This window comes from Lepeophtheirus salmonis, chromosome 1 (genome assembly GCF_016086655.4).
Source record: "Lepeophtheirus salmonis chromosome 1, UVic_Lsal_1.4, whole genome shotgun sequence".
Lineage (NCBI taxonomy): Eukaryota > Metazoa > Arthropoda > Copepoda > Siphonostomatoida > Caligidae > Lepeophtheirus > Lepeophtheirus salmonis.
The window spans coordinates 38288112-38311705 of NC_052131.2; the positions used below are offsets into that span (position 1 = coordinate 38288112).

The following is a 23594-nucleotide window of genomic DNA, read 5'->3' on the forward strand; positions in this document are numbered from 1 at the left end:
AGAAGCCAAAAAAATAAGCCTTTTTACATAATTCATGGTTTTATTTTTTTAGGTTCCCTTTTCAAATTGGCTAGGACTAGACTTGAGGATATCTTTTATGTAACGATAGATTTCGGGTCCTCATTTTAGATCCTGCCAGTTTCGGCTCTTTTTAAATAATATCAGGGTAGTTGGAATAATTATTCCAAAAGTTTCGGATCATATCATATTTTTCGGGCCCAGATCTGAAAATATGGGGTATTTTGTGTCAAAACGGTGGATATGAATCGTTATTTCAGTCATTTTACTGTTATTCTCAATTATATGGAGCCGTAACCGAGGTTTTGGTTCTGCTATATCCTCGAGATCTATCACTAATTTTGATCTTTATTAAACTATGCATAACTGTTATGAATGTACCACAGAATACTCTTAATTATTAATTAATTTGTACTTTTTATCAAAAAAAAAGTCGGCAATTAACTACATCATTAATAGTACTTATATTGACAAGATAGTTGCATTGATTCCCAACTTTTTTCATCATTGCATAGCCCCTAGGCGTATATTTTTAGGGATAGCTAATTTTGTCCGAAGATTTGTTTTGTGTCTAGGATTATTTAACATATACTTTTTGACTTTTTTTTTAGAAAATACATTTTTTGCTGGGCTTGATAACCTTATAGAGACGAAGTTGAGAATCACTGATCTGGAAGAGGCATTCAAGAGTGACATTACATAAATCATGTCAAATATGGGAGTCGACATTTTAAGGTTATAGAGAATCTGTGCCCTAACGGCGCCCATGATTCTGCTATTGCATTATAACACCTCACTCTTCATTTAAATCCTTGCAGCAATTTGTTCCATTTATAATACAAAATCGCAACTTGTACAGGATATATATCAAATACAGTCCAACTTCTATTAAGAGGCAAGATAAGGGAAACTGAAGACGCAACTACTTAGTCCAGATAACCTCTTGAATTCCTATTTTGTTACAGTTATAAATTTGAAAATTGGAAATGACTGTTTAATGACGGGACACACTTCAAACATTTGGCCGTTAGACCAAGTTTGACTGTAGATACAATTTGGGGGAGGGGAGAGGTCAAAATGATTAATTCTTTTTCTCGTTACACACTGCATATTTTTTGAACGACCCCTACAGAGTCGTTGATATTAAAAATAATATGATAAAAGGGACTTTTTACGCCTTCTTACCTTCCGTTCCCATATCCGATGGACTAAAATATTGATGAAGTGTTTGCATTACGTCCTGATGCTCAATATTTGGATTTTGGGACTGGTTTTGCTGCTGTTGTTGAAAGACCGTGAGTGGGTCTGTCGCAGTGGGAGGAGGGGCTTCACTCGTTGGAACCTCGGATGAAGTAGGTACCTAGAGGAGAGAGGATACAAGAGTTAGACATTATACTTAGTTAATAATATGATCCAAAGTAGTATCATTAAGATAACTGTGCTGTAGAAAGTGATGCCAAAAAAAATATTGATTGTTTCCTAGTCATGGATGAATGATAATTTCGTACGGAAGTTTAAGGGAATTTTATGTGAAGTCATACTCTACTCTCGCGGTAGTATCATACTTTGAATTTATATTTATAATAATCCATAATTGTTATTGAATCTTACTTACTTGTTGAGGGTAATACATGCTTGGAGGCGGACATTCGGGATCTACTTTGTACGAAGAGGCAGCAGATTCGCGAGACTCTTCAGGCATGGGGGGCCACGGATGGTGAGGGTGGGGGTGTGAGTGGTGATGAGAATGGGGGTGGTGAGAGTGGTGCGAATGGGGATGATTATGTTCTCCCCCTGGCGGCGGCGGTGCATGACTACTTGGCTCCAAATGAGGATAGTAAGGTGGTTGATTGTTGGCTCCTGATGAGGGTGTGGGGGTGGTATTAGGGTGGTGGTAATGAGGGGAGGAGGATGAATCCGTTGGGAGCTGACTGACAAGACCTGCCAAGTTCCATGGCACTCGGTTCTGTAAATAAAAGAAATATTTTATTAGGAATTATATATTCAATAGGAGATACACTATATATAAAAATTAAAGGATTTGTTTATGAGTGGATTATCGTGATGCAGCATCAATTTCAATGATTGCAATCTGATGTACCTCTGACCAGTATTCAACATGGTGATTATTAAGATGACAACTGCTATTATTACTAATACGACTATCACTACCAGTATTAGTATTATTTGCCATACTGCACAATCATCGTCACCTGCAATTGACTAACCAATTTTTTGTTATTTTTTGCAAAAAAAAATAACAAAAAAAATAAAAAAATCGCTCGTCAAAAGAGAGCTTCTTTTTCTCTCTTCTTCTCTCTCTTCACTTTCCTTCTCTCATTTTTTTTTTTTTTTTTGCATGCAAATTCACACATGTAAATAACGCCCAAAAAAGTACACTAAAAGATACGAAATATTACCGTCTAAGGAACGAACTCTCTTTCCTCACATATTTATCTACATTTATGCAAATCCTCTATAATAGGAAAGGACAATGATGTGCACATCTTTTACTTAGGTCAGAGACATAATCATAAATCGATCTTCTGTAATAGGCCTAATTAATGCCTAAATTAGGCCTATATTGATAAATATCGCTAATTATTCACGTTTTGTAAAGTTGACCTTAACTAATTCAAATGGTAAACTGAGATTGTCAATTTGGAACGCTTTTCTAGGACCAAAGAGGGACGGGTATGTTAAAAGTCCCATATTAAGAACCCTACATCTAACTAAGTAATCAAACAACTATATTTCCTCACCTTTTCATCTCCATTTAAATCATCTTTAGGAGAGGATGACGTTAGCTTTTTTGAGCTGGACTTAATAAGTCCATCTCCAGCTGCTCCGAACAGCAAAGATGAGTTGTCATCATGATCCCTTACACCCACAACTCGAATAATTTCACTATTTTTTGCATCAATTATATTGTTATTATTATGACTATGTATAAAATCACGGATACTCAGTTCACCCTCTAAATTAACCATTTCACTCACTAGGTATGTAGTCAAAGGTACATAACACTATTGTTGTTACTTAGTAAGTAATAACTAAATACGAAATTAAGTAAATATGTACGCATATAACAAAAGTATAAAACGCTCTTGAGAAAAAGAACTTCTTCTTCGCACGCCTAGGTTTGCTGCTGCTACTGCTGTTCTTCCTCCTGGCACAATCATCTCCAGTACCAGTACCATCATACGAATAAGTATGTAAGTAACACACCAGGTATAAAACAACCTTTATCACATACTTTGATATTGTTATAATAAATGATATATGTGGCCCGTTAACATTAAAACAATCTCAAAACCAAATCGTGAAAGGAGAAAATCCTGAATTATTTTTTGGACTTTGTATATTTCAAAGATATATTTCACGTCATACTTTTATTGTATCACGCATCCTTTCATACGAAAAGAAAGAAGGGGAAAAGCCAATAATCAATTGGTAGTAGGAAAATTCTAAACCAATTATTCCCAACTAGAGAACTATTATTGCCAAAAAATGATCAAAGCTTAACTTTTCTTATTTCACCAATCAACGTTCAAAAAAGTAGAAGCATATTCTACTGATAAAAAAATACATTATGTATTTATGTGTTACTTATAGAGACTGTATATTCCTTTTATCCAATACAAACCTCATTGGATTTCAAATTGTAAACGTTAGGAGAAAGTAAGAATTTCTGTCAAAGAATCCAAAACACACCGTGGCAGTATTTTTTTATTATAAAACTTTGCTTCAATCTAGGATTTTCTACACTTCATACTGTTTTCAGTTATAATTATCATTTAAATCCTACGTCTTTTTGCCGCGATACAATACGTTAAACAGTCTTTTTATTCAAATACGTGGGATAAGAAGTTAAGATTCACAAGACATTTTGCTATGATTTAAAGCCTTATTTTGATCCTGATATGGGCTCATAAATAAAATATATCAATTTATCATCTTTTTATTGTGACCATCAATTTAGACTACTTTAAGTAGTGCAATTTGCTCTTTAAATAATTAATAAAGTGTGATGAAAATTCCTTATACATGGAAGAATACAAAATAAATACCCCAGACTAACATTCTAGCTTGTTTTTATGTTGACGGCCACATAATATGTAAGTTTAACTTCTTAGACTTTATTGAATAAATAATAATTACATTATTATTATTTAACAAAATTTCTACGTTTTATATAAATCTCTTAATATTATGTGTGTATTTTAAAAGGAAATTCGTGAGAACAGAATATATACATAAAAATAAGACAGACATTATATTATATATTGTGTCTTCTTCTTCAATAAACCACTCATTTACTATTGTATGGTTCATTGTCTCCCCCCTTAAAAAGAGGGACCCCCAGGATAATCGGTTCTTACTATTAAGTCCTATTATAATTATCAATTAATCGAAATGAAACACTTTAACTAGCTAACTAAGTACTGTGTGTTTTTTTTAAAAAAAAGGTCATCATCTTTGAATGCTCCTCCCCCTTTTGTTATAGAGAGGGAAAAGATTAAAGAGAGAAAATCAATGGTACATATTATGTTATGTTATAAACATATTCGTCTACATTATCAAAACCATTTGTTGTTCAATAGAAGGGGGGATTCCCTCAAAGCAGTAAAAAACTACTGCTTGGATCCTACGTGTCCAAAAAATGTTTGTATATTATATACCTATATTTTAGTGTTGGGAGGGTGGGTTACGGTCTAGAAATCCTAGACCGTTCATCTGCAGGATAATATTTGGGGGGGGTGCCTTATTCTTTGGAATAAAATTTTAAAAATTCACGGCTGTTCATAAAAAATGATTTTTTTTTTTAAAAATTCAAATATTATATTTTTGGGGGGAAAATTTCAAAAATCCACAGCTATTCACAAAGATAAAATTTTTTGTAAATTTTTTTTTTTGAAAAATTAAATTTTTGTGAAAAAAGAATTGAAAAATTTACAGATATTTCAAAATAAATTTGAAGAATTAGATTATAATCATTAAATTTATTAGAAAAAAATGAAAAATTAAATTTGTTTGTAACAAAGTTGTAAAATTAATTTTTTTTTTTTGAAATTTTTATATTTACAACCCCCCTTCCTTCAACCTGCAGACGCCCCTGACATACCATTTGTTCTAAGTAGTTCGAACTAATATGGTTCTTCAAAGAAGTACGGTTTGAACCTGTCTCGTCTCATCAAAAAATTTGGTCAAGATCCGTCTCACAAAAAAAAATTATTCACATTTGATTGGTTGATTATGTAATGTATTTTGAAATTGTCAACATCGGAATCATAACGTCATATGAGCTTAAATGTATATACTAGTCTTGAGATTGTCACAATTTTTGTTCTAAGATAAAAATAATTCACATTCTTTAAAGAAGTTCTGTTTGGATCAGGCTCATAGAAATATTTGGTCTCATAAGATTCTAAAAAAAAAAAAAAAAAATCGGTCTAAACTGATTTTATAGATGAGTTGTAAATAAATTAATTCGTTTTGAAATTGTGAGCATTGGTATCATTACGTCATACGATCTTATAAGTGTTTATATCTCATTATTGAGATTACTAAATTTCTTGTTCCAACCTCAAAAGAAGTTAAGCTTGGATTGTTCTCACAGAAAAATTCGTTCTAAATCATTTAAGAGAAATTTTTTATTTAATGTTAAATTCGGCCAAAACTGATTTTATAGATGAATTATTGATGACGTCACGACGTGTGTTTTCAAATTATCAGCATGAACACATGACGCTACAATATGTATAACTCCTTTAGTGAGAAAATCGGTACACGATTTGAAAACCATTAAATTTCGTTCCGCAGTTTGATTCTGGGATCTGGAGCGAAATATTGTCCAATACGTCAATAAAAAAATGTCTCATTAAAAAAACGTTCAAGAGCGATTTCATAGATGAATGATTGATTATGTCATGCCGTGTCTTCTCAAATTGTGAGCATGGGCACAATGACGTCATATGAATTTGAAGCAATGTACAATTCGTATAATAACTCAGCCAGTCTTAAACCACTCCACCCAATGCGACTGCAATGGCCCTCACTTATAAATAGATAGATTTTTAGGAACAAAAGTGATTTAATAAAGGGTATTTGACAAAAAATGCGGAATGTTTTTTTCTAAAAACTAGGTCATTTCAAAGTGTCTTCCCTCAAAAAAGCCCCTCATTTTGCTTTAAAAAAATTGGGATTTGTGCCAAATGGAATCCATTTCGTATAGAGACCTGTAACAGTTCAGACTGGCCAAGTATGAAAGAAAGTCGGTCCATTGATTGAGACTTCAAAAATCAGCCTGAGACCGTGATTGGGACCAAAATATAGGTCCAAATCGGTCTCGTACCGAGTTTCAACACTAATATTATATATAAGTATATATAATTTCCATCCAAGACTACTACGCACATATGTGAGTACATATTTGCTTAGTGTCATTTTTCCATTGTGAGGGACATAGGTACATGGGTACATCAATCTATTATAGGTATGTTGTTGAATTTGAGCATATTGTACATATAAAATTCTACCTAACGAAGTAAGTTATGGTATATAATAAACTAAGAATTATTTTCCTATTGACAAAAAATAAAGAGCGTTATGCAATCATTTTTGCAGTTAATAGTACTAATCGTACTTATTGATCAAGATGTGTTGTTCAAGAGCCAAAAAACTAAGCACACATAAGAAAATATTAATAATGCAATGTGAGCAACGCTATAAAAATATGATCTAAAATGCGAGCGAGATGTTTTGTAGTTGCGAACTGAAAAGTGTTTATATTTCATTTTCCATAGCAAATGCGAAAATATGAAAGTATAATATAACTTTTTATACGTGTGCTTATGAAAAACGAAGAGTCACACTGAAGAAACCTAAAAGCGGAAGTCCTTGTTTTACTCAGAGTAGTAAATGGAGGTCGACATTGGAGTAATTCCTGTCAAGATAAGGAGTGAAGTTTGTGTTCATTTCCTTTGTCTTATAGCTCCTAGCAGCTGATATAATGAAGGGTTGTGTCAGTCTTTATTTAGGACCGTGGTCCAGTCCAGTCCCTCTGGACGTCAATGAAGGTGTTTGTCCTTTTTTTTAGTATAATATGTTCGTATTATTATGAAATAAAATTATACTTTTTACAAGATATGTGCAATATTTGTATTATATCTATCTTATTTGGCTTACAAAGCATCGATATATTTATGAAAAATCCCAAGGATCGGTCCATATTAATGGACTTGACTGAATAAATAAGAACCGACTCAACACTTCTGAGCTCAGCTTGCATATTTTTTAAAACTCATGAATAATTGACTCCATAAATCGAGTTGTAAAAAATATGCTGTTAGACGAGTGCAAAGCTTTTTTTTAGTTGGCATTTGAAAATTCAGTTTTATTTTTCAAACCTGTTATCATTATTTTTTCATTCTTAACGTCAAGATAGCCTAGCTGCTCTTCTCCACAATATTCTTCAAATCGTCAGGGTTACCACGTTCAGAGGCTATATTTTGTTAAAAATCTACTAAAGACAAATAATAGTGCCTATAAACATATTATGAAGGAACAAGTTGGTTATTCTCTCTCTCTCATAATATACAAAAAGTTGTACTAACTATAGTACATCATATGTGTACATAATATATATTTATTTGTCGACTCATTCTATTAATTCTAGGAGGGAGAATAATAATGTGTTGTTGTTGAGTGCAGTGGTAGGTATGTTTAAATTGTTTATCATTATGCAGAAATATGCAGCAGATTTGGAGAAGGATTTAGATGAAAGACAAGTCAGGTGGGGTAGGCAGTAGTTTGTTATACTTATAGATGGAATTTATGTAAGAGCGCGAGGAGAAGGCGTGAGCGATATGGTTGACCCCCAAGGGTTATAGAAATACAAGTTTAGACCATTATGTAACCGGGCTTGCAAGAATTTTCCATTTGATGTACTGTACCGACTGCTGGGCAAGATAGGCAGGTTTTGAAAAAATATCCAACCAATCATAGTCTATGACGTCACTAATTCTTGAATTTTAAATTTGTTGTATCGTACCCACTGCTGGGTAAAAAAGACAAATTTTGACAAAAAACGCAGCCACTATCATGTCAATATTAAAAAGCGTGGTGGAAGTCAAACATCAGTCGTACAAGCGTTAAGGTATAACCTTGAATTTATATTAACCTTAGTTGGCCCTTGCTAATATCAGCTTCCTGAAAAAATGAATTACTGCTATAAAAATGAGAACCTTCTACATTTATAGTAGCATTAGTGCAGTGAAAATATTGTAATTATATATTTATTTTATTATGAATTTTTAAATCAATTTATACAAGATATAGACGAGAATTCTTCTTTAAGAGGGGGATGTTAACAAACACAGGATTATTAAATAATGAACAAAAAAGAAGAAAGAGGACATTTACCGCTTATCGTTTTCTAATCACTATACTTAGCTTTTTCTTTACACACATCCCTTATTTAGTTATAGTATTGCAGTACTAATATATAATGCTACCGGGCATTACTTAAAAAAGTGTACGACACTCAACTGATATTAGAACAAATACTTGCCGCTCCACTAAATCAGAAAAAAAGGCTCGCCAATTACATAATCTTTCAAGTGTCTGAACTCTTGTAAAAATGGTATCGTATGAAATAAAATAAGTACAGGGTATTAAGATCAAATCGACTTATTGTTATTAAAAAAAATCAATTATCATTCTATATTATGTAGAAATTTTCAAAAAATAGAACTCAACCAAACTCGAAAATTGGTAGATTTCCTAACATGAACTCAACTCGACGCACTACGTAAAAACAAGACCAAAATCGTTCTTTTTGTAGTTGGAACCTTAAAAAGATTTTGTTTTATTTTCTAAAGCAGTCATCATTATTCTTTAATTTCTTGAGGAGGTAACATTTAAGTCTAAAGTGCGTGAACTCATCGATAATGGAAAGTAACACGTAGGATTCGTTGGAGAATTATAAGGGTAAGGGCTTGTTAGTCTAGAACTAAGAATATAATTGAATCCTAGATATGGAGTGAAATTTGTGTTTATTTCCTTCCTCTCATGGCTACTTGCAGCTGATCTAATGAAACCTCATGAAAGCCAAGATGATCTCTTCCGAAACATCTGTCAAATTGACCACGTTTATTTCCGGTTTCTTTTATTTTTACATACCAGGAGATCAAATTTTATGCATCTATATACTTATATATACAATTATCATGTATCTACATTGCAGGATTATGCAAGCAATAAATGAAATTGGTATTTTTCATCAAAATAGCATAATCAACACCATGAAATGCATTTAATAAATTTGAACGAAACTCAATGATATTAACACTTTGATTTAAGAATAAGCCTATAGTAACTTACATAAGTGTTGATCCAATCCAATGATTATATATAAAGAAGAGCACTTATACAGAAAATATTCAAATACTTTTACATACATAAATATGTAGCCCGAAATTTCTTATTCTAATTTACATTGTCAGTCCATAAAAAAATTATGAAATGCATCAAGGTGTTAAAATGCAAGTATCTAAAAATCTAATATATGAAAAAAGAATACATAGTCTTTTTCGGGGAATTAAAGCAAGGTTCTTGAAGAAGAAGAGAATAAATAATAAAAAAACGTGTATTCAAAAGACGCATTTGTTATTGAAGACTATTTTTTTTTTAAATAGCTCGAATGATTATAATAAACCCTTTGTTATTTCCGAAATCCACAATTAGTGAGAACCTTTTAATAAAAGGTATGGCACATATCCTATTATAAGGTTTGGATTGAGTAGTGCGACTATTTGTTAAGAATAAATCAATATCAGAATATAAATTGTAAGATTACGAGTACACCAAAGAGTTTTGTATCTTAAATACAAATAGTTGATTTAACAATATCAATAAAGGCAAAGCGTGTGCGATATAGTCTGAGCCGGTTTCTGTGCCGAGAAGGCTGTAGAGACCGTTGGCATCTCATGGACTGCCTACAACATCAAGAACTTCTGCTGCAATAATAGCTGATTTTTGTTCTGCCTTCATGTGTCCCTATTCCAGCCCTGACCTCTACCCCCAGGATTTTGCAGTTTGGGGTGTCTTGGAGAAAAATGCATGCTGCACTTCTCATCATTCATTGCCTTCTTGACAGCATGGTACACCTTGGACATTGCCTTCATCGTCAGGAGCTGTCAATCTCTTCGACGGCGTTATGGCTCATGAAGGGGGAAATTTAAAAATAAAAATAAAAGATAAAGCTAAAAATAGTATTTAAATATATTATAAATTGGTTTTAAGTTGTCTTTTCTTGATTTAATAAAAATCACGTTTTTATTAAAAAAGTGAGCTCTGAATTGTTTTGTAACTAATTGTTTATTCTTTAATATATCGAAATATGAATTAATTTCAATCACTCAACCTTAATTAATTAATTATTGAATTAATAAGTGTTCAGATTTCATGGACCACCCGGTATTATAATTAACTTTTTAATGCTGTGAACGATTCATAACAATTATTGTATAATAATTCCATTGTTGGGAATAATTGGCTAACTACCAACTTATTTTAGGCTTTTTTCCCGGTTTCTTTTTGGGAAAAAAAGGTTGTATGACATGAGCAATCTCAATAAATTCACCCTTTTTTATTGAATTAACAAGGAGAATCTTCATAATGACGGAAAAAGGACAAAAATGATACAGTGACGTCATCTGAGGTATCATAAAAAGTGACACCCTGCATGGAAAAAAAAAAGACTCACTTCTCATTGAATCTATTCAAGCTATCAGGGACGTTTTGCTACTTTGTTTTGTAGAATTGGCGGACATAAGTTATAACGTACGCACTTAATAAGAAGTGGGGGTAAAATAAATGCGTACATAGGGAGGGGTGGGGGACAAAAATGCAAAACAGATTGTCCAGTCCACATATATATTGTAAATGCCCCCTACGTAATAAAGACTACATTCCCCATTCATCCTCAAATATGGACATTTTTGTAAACGGCAGTGTTGATAAAAATGAGTATTTAATAATTATTACCAGAAAGTATAAAAGATCTATATTTAATATAGTACTACTTATATAAACAACAAAGTAACACTCCAATGTCAAAAATTTGTCCCGTCATCTTCCACATAAAATAGTATTATAAATAAAGGAACTGAGTTGTTTTAAAAAAGCTCAGAGTTACTGATGAAGTTAAGTACAATGTACATATAACGGAGAACTCGTAAAAAAGTACTCTAATGAAATAATGAAGGAATCATTAGTACAATTATTTGTAATGAATTCATATTTGATGCACTAGTTTTGGAATCCTCGATTTGAGTTGTTTGACAATTTATGGGTCCAATTGCAAATATATACTGGGTCATGTAAAAGTTTTGTGAAAAAATGAAAGAATTCAATGAGCCATAATTTTGTATAGATTTAATATGCAAAACAATTTTATTAATATAATTTATAATAATGATATTGAGGATCATTAGTCTGGAATATGACCACCGTCGATAGCAATAACGGCTTCCAGGCGGCAGAATTTGCTGCATGGGTGTTTGATGTAGGTATCAGTCATGGCAGCCCACTGTTTTTTAAGGCTTCAACATTTGGGTGTCGGATTTTGTAGACCTGGTACTTGCCACCTAATACTAGAATCCAGAGGATTCAGATCTAATGATTGGGGAGGCAAAACTTAATTGCCCAAGAATTTGAATACAACTTATGTAGTCAATTTTCTTGGATGACCACTCCTTGGAGCTTCTCTGATTTCATCGCTCTTATCTAGACGCTTCTTCATACGGTAAACGGTTGTCTTTGAACCATATTTACTCAAAATAACTGTGTTTGGAAAGTCACGTAAGGTTACAATCTTTCACCTTCGTTGTCCTTGCAACCTTATAATCAACTTTAATATTTAGAATTTAACGTGAACAAAAGGAGAAGACCCCAGGCTTTAAGGTAAAAGGGCAAATAATCAAATTGTTTTAGTTATTATATGTTAAAAACTGTCTCAAAACTTTTGCACGACCACATTGTTCAGGCCAAACTTCTCCTCCATTCACAGTAGACTTTCTCTAGGTACTCAGCCGTGTTGAGTTTAAGTCCAGCCTCGATGAAATGTGGTGGTATGATGGAACCATCGGTGGCCAGAGCTCTGGACGGATTAGAAGTTACTTCAAAACTGGTGGAACTTCAGTCGGACTTTTACTCATCGACTAGCACAACAACTTTATGAGAATGTTCCAAGTAGTTCAAAAGCTCTTATGACCTTGGTTTTTTCTGTAAAGAAAGTATCATATGAAAAAAATAATAAAGCCAGTCACATCAGAGTAATTTTTAGTGCGAAATTCAAAGTAAGAGCGGAGATATAGCATTTTGAAAAATTCCCAATTTATCTTCAAAGCCCAATTAATTGGACATTTATTCTCCTTTTCTTCTTGATTTTGTGTTAATTCACCACATATACATAGTATATGACTTGGATGCTGCTTCCAACAGCATACATATTGTAGGAAAAGAGATAAGAGAGATTTTCACTCTCCATCCCCTCCTCCTCCTGGTTTTGTGTGTGGTAGTAGCCATGGTATGATGAGTGATTACTTTGATATTTGTCAACGAAACAATAAATTTTTTTATTATGATAAAACTTACATAGATGATTTATTACCTTCAGTGTGTATGGTAATATTATTATAGAGAAAAGAAGGTGAAAATATACACAGTATTAGACTGGTTCTTAAAATTGTTTTTCAGAACTACTCTTCATTTTACTGTAAATATAAAATTTAAAAAAAAAAAGCAGCAATTTTTTCTGTAAATAGTAAAAATCTTATGTTATACAAAATGGTGAAAAAAGTGCGCACTATAAGTGGTACTCTGATATTTCATTTGCCCTTTTTTAATAAGAAATATTCCTTTTAGGAAAAAAACTATAGAATCATCTTTCAGAGTGTTTATTCACCTAATATAGTTATTAATAATAAATTGCTTTATTTTCTTTCATAAAATAATTAGGAAATTTTCAGCTTCAAAGCCAAGTTCTAAACATGGATCAATATGGCTCAAAATTTATACTTCGACATATTTTACCTAAAGGAAGATTTTTGTTCCATGTCCTCCCCAATATTAAAACACAATTTTAGGAACCAGTCTAATAGATAGACATTTATGAATGTATGTTCAATATAATGATATAAGCTACACACATCTCACTCCAAGCACATACATATTATCTATTAATATATTATAGCTTCTCTCTTTCGGAAATCGAAGGACATACGAGAATACAACAATTATACCATCCGGAGATGTACATAACATATATAAACATTCATAAGTGATTATCCTTCATGATCCTACGCATGTTCCACATCAGTAATTCCCAGCAGGGGATCACTAGTGCATCATCTAGGGATCCGTGAGATGATCGAGAAATGAATTTTCGTATAAAAAGCTGTGATGGCATAATGAATACAATATAGGTATTTAGGGGCGTACACAGGAGGTAGGCTGGAGGGATTGTAGCTCGCCATCCACAAAAAAAAGGAATTTTGAATTTTTTCTTTTTACAAGAAAATTTAATATTTGATTTTATTTAAATATAATTTTTCAAAAAAAATCTTCCCCCCCCCCCCGAAGAACAAATATATATATATTACTATTAAATAGCTATTAAATAAAATCCAAAAATTCGTGAAAATGCATTTGTTCAGGATCTGGATGAGATAAAATTTTTTTCCTATACACATACTATAATATGAGTGAAAACGATTCTGCTAGAGGGTCCTCTAAAATTTGGAATGTTGTTCACGCACCGATAACACCCCAGAGGTTATCCTTCATGATTCTAGGCATGTTCTATAAAGTAATATAAGGTATATAGATGTGAGAAAACAGGCAAATAAATCTGCTCATATTTATATAGTACACATTATATATAAAAGCCTTCCTGGAACAACTCATATTTCTTTCTTTTAAAAAAAAATTATATATTATTATTAGTATAAAAATATTAAAGAGAAGCCTAAAAAAATCCCATAGTCATTCTTTCCAGCATAGGTCATATTGCAATAAAAGTATTAAAAAATAGCAACTTGAGTTGTATGAAGAGAAAGAGAGAGAGAGAGGTAAAACTGCAATGTCATATTGTATTTAATGTTATAAATTAAAAAGAAAAAATGGGAACAGAGAGAAAAACTACACTCAAAAATTATGCATTCAAAGTATATTTATTATATGCTGCTCTTTTAAGTTAAATAACCATCATACATTGTATATAATGTACATTCATAGAATATGTTCAGTAGGTATTAGTGTTGAGACTCGATCCGAAACCAATTTTTCTAAACCTATATTTCGTTCCAGGCCCCAAACTCAAAACTTAGACCTGAGCAAAATAGTTTGCAAATCGTAGACAGATTTTTTTGGCCCCAATATTTGGACTGATTTTCTCCGCTATCCTGATTTATGAGTTGTACAAATATGATTTGTGCAACAAATTTAACTTCATTTGACGTTATTGTAGGTAGATGTTCACAATTGGTGAAAAACACATGACGTCATCCATGATTAATCTATATAACGAGTAATCCATTTAAAAAAACTTTGACTTTTTAACTCCAACAAGATCATGACATCCCATTGTTGACTTACAGTGGTTTTGATGGCCTATGTGTTTGGATATCGGACAATGTAGGTCTTCCCCTCGACATGGACCCAAAAGGTGTAATTGAGGGGGGTTGGCATCAGGAATGTAGAGGAACCGAAGTGTCAAAAAAGAGTTCATAAGAACTCATAAGACTAATTCAAAAATAGCCTTGCAACGGAGAAGATGGGTGTCTTTCATTGTGTCAAAAGTGGCCTCTCTACCCTTACAAGGTTCTTTCCACCCCCTTTTTTTATAGCTCTCTGGACAGTCTAGTGTTAAACCCCGAGATCTCTTGCATGGACACTCATGCACTTAAGTGGATGGATTTCGGTTGTTGTTTTTTTGTTTTTTTTTATCTCCTCCGGATCCAGTTTGGCCTTTTATATAGAGTCCTTCTTCCTCTCTAACGTTTCGGACTTGCTGACGGCGTAGTCAGTGGTCCTGGAGTCACCCAACTTTTGGAATGAATGAATGGAAATTCGTCAATCACGTTCTTCACTTGTACTTAAGAAGTTTGTTTTTATTTTGTAACTATTTGTTTATGCTTTAATATATGGAAATATTAATTAATTTCAATAATTATTGAATTAGTAAGTGTTCAAATTTCAATGGCCCACCAAGTATGAGTTGTACAAATATGATTTATGCAAAAAATTTAACTTCCTTTGACGTCATTGTAGGTAGATGTTCAAAATTGGTGAACCATATATGACTGCATCAATAATTCATCTGCATAATCGGTTAAAACATAATTTTAAATGTGAGCAATTGTTTTTTAATAACAAAATCAAGACCGAATTTTTCTTAGAGACTGATATGGTCCTAACTTCTTTAAAGCACGGAATTAGTTCGGTATACCAAAAATCATAATATCTCTAGGATTTTCAGACCGAAACACAATACAACTAGCTACCTACTAGTGATGCTTGTGTTGACGTTTAGCTCACGATTGGGCTGTTTATTTTGTATTAATAAAATAATTCTGTCAAACTTGTCAAAGATTCATTAAAAAGCCCAAGACCCTCAAGACTACACATACTAAAAAAAATGTCTTAGTAACAACCCTATCTTTAAAATGTCATATTCATATTTATTACTAAATAACTTCCTTCATTGCTGGGATCTTACTCTTAAAAAGTAGGCAAGACACTCGAGCAAGTCCATCCTTTCTCATACTTATAAGTCACACATTCATTTTCGCACATATTATTTTTCAAAACATAGAAAAATAACTTTGACCTTGATGTGAGAACCTTCTTTCGGGGGAAACTAACAATGAGAGGGAAGTTCTGCCATTTCTATGACAAATTGTTGGATAAACTGTGGGGGGTATATTTCAAAAACGTTACTTCACACTAAAAGTAGAATTAAAAAGTTAATTCCATTAGGAAAGTGAAAAAGTTTATTGTCAAATAAATTTGTATAAAATACATTGAAAGGAAATGTATTTGATAAGCATATAGGACAAATAATTAGACCAAATGTTAGGGACTGGGTTACAGAATTCACAAGAAGTAGGGCCCGTAGGCTAAAAAAAAAAAAACCCGTGCATCACTATTAATTACAGACATATATTAAATATTACATAAGTCATAACATATAGAAAGAGAGTTGAAGAAATCAAGAAAATACATATTACAGAGAGTGGCTGAGGACGTTACCTCTTCTTTCCTGATCATTCATCATTCTAAACAATTAATTACTCAGGGCAAACGATTAAGAAGAAGACGACATCCACAACGATAATAACAACAACAGCGTCAATGTCAAAAGAAGCCTTTAAATAAATAAAGAATTAATGTTAATATTACTCCACCCGTAAGGGATTCAAAATCTCTTCTTAATACATACTTCTTATACTCATTCTAATCAAAATAAGATCATGCAGAGGAGGGCAAGGCCCTTAAACACAAACACTAAAGAGACCTTAAAACAACAATGAAAGCGTTCTCCTCCTTCTTCATGTAGTAGGGAGGAGGGATCAGAAGAGTCACCAAAATTTTGTGAGCTACAAATTACGACGACCACCATTACTAAGCAAAATCCTCAGGAGTAGACATTTTGAAAAAAATAGTAAAAAACGGCAAATCTTCACTACTGAATGAATAATATATAAAGAAGTAACTTCATCTATGAATATACGTTTAAGTAATTACGTATCAATACTTGATTGGCTCAACAATTGCAAACCAGTTTGTAAATACTTTATTGCATTCTCCTAGGGGCAAAGTCACACACTACGATACATCTCCCACCATTCAGTAGTAGCCATTTTGAATAGCAATAAGGCTAAATTGGCAAAGCTTCACTCAAGAATGGAGCAATGCAATTCAGATTTTCTGCCCCCATCTACAATGCTGAGTCCAATAGCAGCCATTTTGAATAAAATAAGGCAAAAATGGCAATGCTTCACCAACCAATGTAGCAATACAATACTGAATCTCTAACATCTACCAGGGTAACTCCAATAGCAGCCATTTTGAATAAAATAATGCGAAATTGGCTAGGCTTCACTAACAACAGACAATCAGGCCATGAGTAAAACCAATCTATAAAGACTTGATTGGATCCGATAGAAGTCACGACATACTACCAGTCGATTTATACTTCTAAAGCAACAACGTCTACGACCAACGGTTCAAAAGCCAATGAATGAAAAAAGTAGGTACACCTATTAAAATACTTCCTACCCTAATTCAGTCACCATTACTATTAATTGCCCGCAATTTGTGAAAGCAGTCTCCAAATACTTGATTACAGAAACAAATCAATACGTAAAATAAACATAACCAAATATACCTAAACAAAAACTATAATTCAGTAACACTACTGGACTCCACTCTTTCAAATCAACCTAGCTACATATAAAGACTTGATTGCAACAACATATTATTTTTTAATAAATTATTTTATTATTATCAGAGAGTACATACATAAAACACAATGGCGTCTCTTTCTTTTGTTTATTCCTTCTATTACTACAACAACCATACATACATATTCTTATTGTGTTATTCACTCATAAAAATAGGGAAGGGATCGAGTCCCATTTTGAGTATTATTATTATTAATACAATACGATCAAATATGGCGTCTATTCTTCATAATATTTTTTGAAAAAGAAGTGGAAATATAAAAGTGACCGCGAAAATGAGTCTGACGTCATTGTTATAGTCAACAAGGGAGTACGAACGTTCTCCACTCTCGGCCACATTAGAGTTAATTATAACAATCGTTTAATAAGGGGGGGGGGGGTTAAATACATAAAATACATGGCGTTAGTAGAAAATATGAGACATGTTTACTTATTATTTTATCATGGGATAGGAGACGAGAGGGGGGAAGTGACAAAAAAACACCTCGAAATTTGTTTGTTTTTCGAACATTCCAATCTCTCAAGAAGCAGAGGAAGAAAAATAATAGAAAAGAGACGAAACTTGAAGCCAACAAAAAGTCGTTCCATGGTTCTTCCATGTACCTAGTATATATGTACATCGTATAAAAGTCAATAATAATAATTATTCGTTTTTGTTTCTAACAAAGTATGAAAAGGTTCCATTAGAAAGAAGAAAAAAAGAAATAATTTTCTTTTTCTTTCTTTCAAATATGACTAAGCATCTTTATTTAATATTGTTATTATTGTTATTTTCAGAAACATTTTCCAAATTAGGGTTGTTCCAAACTCAGTACCTCAATGAATGCGTTTATTCTTAGAAGCCCACATGAGCAAAAATAACAAAACACACAAAAACAATAAAGAAATGCAATGATTCCAAGAATCAGTCAGGGTGAATTCCTGATGGGATTTAATATTAAATTGCTCAAAATATTAATTAAGTTATGACGTCATTGAATTTGATGCTTACGTAAATGGATACCCATATATTATACAGTGTTCTAATCAGGGGTTTGTTATTAGAGTCACATTGGATGACATACCATTATTAATAGGGTGGTAAATAATGAACAAAAAATTACCTGGTTGTCTAGGCTCCCTTTGGCCCCGGGGATACCGAGTATTTTTTGTCTGACCCCTTTTTATGAAATTGGTAATCTGAAAAATGACTTCTTTTCCTTAGCAGTTGTCCTTATTATTTAATTCCTGAGTAAGGAACATCCTTTCCTAAATAGATTCCATTATTTTCAAATCCAGATTGGACATTCGTGTGTGCACATAAAAGAGGGAGCATAACCTTGATGAATTTATTGTGGATATATAATTATAAGTTCTTCTTGGACTCAAAGTAGAATTGGGCACCGATAAAGGAGTAATTCTAGAAAATTTGATTATTTATATCCTTTTCGCCTTCCTCCCTACTAACAGCTGATTGTAGCTTATCTAAAGAAATGTCATGAGCATTATTATTTCTCTCCTCCAAAACAAATTGTCAGGGTTACCATCTTGATTTTCGGTTTCTCTTTTTTTTACATGACCATCCTACACTGGAGTTTCATCATTGAGTATACCCCTAATATTAAGGGGGGTTAAAATCAAATTCAATTTTAGAGCTACTTTTCTGATGCAAGAGCAGAAAATTCCGCAGTAGAAAATACCTATTTGATTTTCTGTATTAAACAACTGTTTTTACAGGATTGTGTAGATAATATAAATTATAATCCATGAAGATTTTGGGAACCAGGGGATTTGTGGGTCTGTGTGTACAGCCCTCGGGAAGTGAGTAGAACGTCATCATTATTGTATTGCTGAACCTTTCCTCTTCCCAAAGGATCAATGATAAAATGCCCAATATCATTTGGTAGTTCACTAATAAAAATATTAGATTTTTCCAGAAAAAATCAAAACTACACAGATAGTTCACAAAAAAATTAATTTTTTGGGAAAAAATTTCAAAAATCTACAGCTGATCACAAAAAAATTAATTTTTTTGAAAAATATTACAAAAATGAAATTTCAAATATTAATTTTTTGGAGAAAGATTTCCAAAATCTATAGCTATTCGCATAATTTTTTATTTTTTTTAAATTCATACCTATTCACAAAGAAAAATCCAAAATCCACAGCTGTTCATAAAAAAAACCTTAATTTTGTAGGGGCTTCAGCCCCCCCTCTCCAGCCCACCTTCTGTGGACGCCCTGATCATAGACAATGTTGGTATATGGAAGGAGTGGCCTCTCTTAAAAAAATAATATTAATGAATTAAAGTTAGCCAGTTATGAAAAAATATACTATCTGAACCTTTTTTTAAAAAGTTATCGGGTTTAATATGAGCTCATTCGTGTTTAGTCACTCGATGTTTAGCCAGAACACTACATATATAATAAATAAAAAATCCACATCTGACAAAAAATACATAATCTGTACACTTTTATATAAGTAGTGGAATAATGTCGTTATATCAATACATTCATAGAAAAGAAGTACTTTTACAAGAAGTAAAAGGGATTGGATGAATGCATCATTCACTGATCCGAAACGAGGCTCTGGTGGATTTATTTTTAATATTTTTATTTTCCAGAATCTTGGAAAGATGCCATATTGGTTCGTTCACCTTGTATAAACTACATATTATTATGTATTAATTACAGATCCGTGGATTCTCTTTTCGGAATGATGGTGCAACTTTTCGTGTTTCAACTAACTTTTATTTTTTACTTTTATGTATTTGTTTATTTTTCTGTTACATTATTATCGCCTCTACTCCTCGCAGTAGTTGTAGTAGTTCCTCTGCACATCATAAAAAGTTATCCCTGATACATATATGTACATAAAATAGTTAGAATCTCATAAATAGACTTTTGGGAATTGACAAAGAGAAGTGATGTAAAGTGCTGAGTAAGCATTTGATCTACCATTTTTATGATTATAATTTTCTCTACATTGCTATGTAGTTATGCATATTTTCTTTATCAATGTGCAATATTGGTTTTCATTCACAGTGAGACACCCTTATAAGTAAGATCCATATAGTAGGAATAGAAATGGGAGGTTGCGTGAAGTTGTTATCAATTATTCCGAGTAATAAATGTGAATTTATTTAAAATATATTATATTCATAAACAAAGTTTTATAAAATATGTCCAAGAAGGGACAGCGGTAATCTCTAATGCCGCTGTCCCTTTTTGGTAATAAGAACTAGGTTTTCCAAAGCTGCTACTATTTAACTATAAATATTCTGTGTGTGTTCATGAAATAGGGAGAGTAACGATGATGGTTTACGAGAGAGTTCTTGTTGAACTAGGAGCATAATTTAGGATAGGATTAAATCCAGCCTATATTTCCTTTCTATATACAGGTGGAATTTTTATTTGTTTCATTTCTCTAAGAAATGTTTGCGGCTGATCTAATATAATATTTTTTTTTTTTGGGGTGGGGGCTTGTTTTTTGAATTTTTTTTTGAATAAAAAACTAAAAATCTTAGGAAATAAATTTGAAAAATTAAATTTTTTAGGATTTTTTTTTTTTGATATATTTCATTTTTGGGAAAAAATTTCAAAAAATGAAGTTCAAATATGAAATGTTTGGGGGAAAAAATCAAAATTCCATAGTTATTCACGAAAAATTAAATTTTTAGAAAAAAAATGGAAAAATGGAATTTTTAATTAAAATTTTTTTTGACAAAACATTTCAAATATTAAATTTTTGTATGAAAAATTTCAAAAATCTATAGTTATTCAGAAAAAGTTAAATTTTTTGGAAAAATAAATCAGATATTAAATTTTCTAGCTTCTTTAGCCCACAGCTTGTGAACGTCCCTGTCATAACAGCTAAAATGATCGGCTCCCAAACGTTCTTCAAATTGTCAGGGTTACCACTTTCATTTCTGTTTATCTTTTATATATGGGCATATTTATACATTACTGTTCATAAAATATATAATATCATGAGAACGGTACTTGTTGATATGATTTTCCATTTAACTTTTCAAAAGTAGATTCGTCAACAAAAACAGAAGCGTCTGCAGAGAGTTTGCTGGAGGGACTATAACTTCCTCTCTCCCCCCTCCCCCCCAAAAAAAGGAATCTTTGCTTTTTAATAGAAAATTTAATATTTGAAATTTAATTTAGTTTTTCTATTTTTTTTGAAAAAATTTCCTTTTCTGTGAATAGCTTAAGATTTTTGAAATTTTTCTATAAAACTTTTATATATATATATTTTTTTTTAAACAGCTGTGGATTTTTGAAATTTTTTTCGAACAAATGTAATATTCGAAGTTCAATTTTTGTAACTTTAGTAAAAAAAAAATTCTATCAATAGCAATAAATTTTTGAAATTTTTCTCCAAAAACTGAACAGTGAAACTTTTAGATTTTTTTTTCCCAACAAATAAAATTTTTAGGTGAACAGTTGTTTGAATTTTTTCCACAAATTTTATTTTCTATTTTTTTCCAAAAATTTTATTTTCTATTTTTTTTCAAAACCAAACCAAAACCCAAATATAATCCTGTAGACACCACTGCAAAAGTAATCTTGAAATGTATTGTTCTACTTTGGTTATACATATAAAAATCTCATTATTTCATTGACCTATTTCGAACAGTTATGGGCTTCACAATTTGAGTTGTAAGAAATAGGACGATTAAAAAATGTGATACTTTTTGGAGTTACCTATCTGACCAATATTTTTATTTTATTTGCAAAGCTGTTATCATTAATTGTTCTTGAATTATTGAGATAACGGAAAGGGATTTGTGTTTATTTGATTCCTTGCCCTCTCATAACTACTTGCTACTAATCAGGATCGTTCTGTTAAATTCGGACCAACTTTAACTGCATTCTGATCAATAATGGAAGCAAGTGGAGGTTTGAAATTTTATTTACAAGTTCTAATAATACAAATGAAAAAAAATCATTCAACATGTCCGCCATCTGCGCCAATCAGTCTCTCGATACGAGGCCTATAGAGTTTGCATGCCTTGACCACATCTGCGGAGGAGACTTTGTCCCAGTACTTGATGATGGAGGGCTTCAAGGAGTCAATGCTCTTGATTCAATTGGTAGTAATCCATAGGGTTCATATAGGGAGAGTTGGAGAACCAGGTTGTGGGGGTCAGCTTAACTGCCCTTCTCCCGGGCATTCTTCAAATTTTCGGTTTATTTTTATTTTCAAATACCAATAGGCCATATTTTTACAACTCTATTCTTTGTTGATATTAATTTTTCTTTAATTTCACTTTTCACAAGTACATATTATTATGGTGTATGTCAACACAAGAGTAATCATAAACAAAAATTTTAAAAAATGACTGACTCTCAATTTATTCCTTTACTTCATTAATTTAAACTCCCTATTATTTAATTGACTAATTTGGATCAATTATAGGCTTTATGCTCTAATTTATGGGATGGATTGAACAAAGATTTTTAGCTGTTGTTGGAACCCTTTATTTGATATATGAGACTTTGTTTAGTTCTGCTATGGCCATTCAAATGTAGCCTATTTTATACTTTTATAGAGATCGATAATTTTACCAATCTTTGAGTGCAATTTGCAGGTGCTTTTAAAAGATTTATTCACAGAAATGATAGATAATTAGTTGAAGAATAAAATAACGGGTCGTATATTGAAAAATGTGTAATAAAAAATATATATTATTTTACCTGCAAGGAACGTTCATGGTGAGCCGTCCTAAGCATGCTCTTCCGTGACTATAGGAGTATAATCCCTTCACGAATTCTGAAAGACAAAATATAAGTTATTAATAACCAAAAAATAATATTATTTCATATATTGACCTTGAGAACTCATTATGATCAATGTATGAAAAATCAAGGAAAATAAAAGTTGCAGTTCTTTATAAATGACTCAAGAAATTTTTCTTTATAAAAAAAGTACAGTATAATGCTGAGTAATGCTGAGATGACTATGTGAGTGATGATAAGGCTGCTTGGTTGTGATGCATAAAATATGCAAGTGTGATGAGGCTAAAAAATAAAGGGCAGAGACTTAACTGCATGGTTG

At 32.0% G+C, this 23594-nt stretch overlaps 1 protein-coding gene and 1 long non-coding RNA gene across 3 annotated transcripts in view; one reads left to right on the forward strand and one right to left on the reverse strand.

The window, feature by feature from the left end:
• The window catches only part of LOC121118349 (uncharacterized), a 147934-nt gene extending 127314 nt beyond the window's left edge, over window positions 1-20620 (forward strand). The window contains exon 6 of the long non-coding RNA XR_011782799.1: window positions 20152-20620. This is a non-coding gene — a long non-coding RNA (uncharacterized lncRNA). The remainder of the gene's footprint in view (window positions 1-20151) is intronic.
• Window positions 1-23594, reverse strand: part of LOC121118289 (uncharacterized) — a 38442-nt gene that overhangs the window by 7128 nt on the left and 7720 nt on the right. The window contains exons 2-4 of one of the 2 annotated variants that reach the window (XM_040712868.2): window positions 23234-23309; window positions 1634-1984; window positions 1204-1378 (exon numbers count right to left, since the gene is read on the reverse strand). In XM_040712868.2, the coding sequence (XP_040568802.1) occupies window positions 1204-1378; window positions 1634-1984; window positions 23234-23269 (562 nt within the window). In that variant the 5' untranslated portion in view covers window positions 23270-23309. Of the gene's footprint in view, window positions 1-1203; window positions 1379-1633; window positions 1985-2780; window positions 3311-23233; window positions 23310-23594 lie in introns of those variants that run through there. The other variant, XM_040712859.2, reaches the window with a different exon arrangement.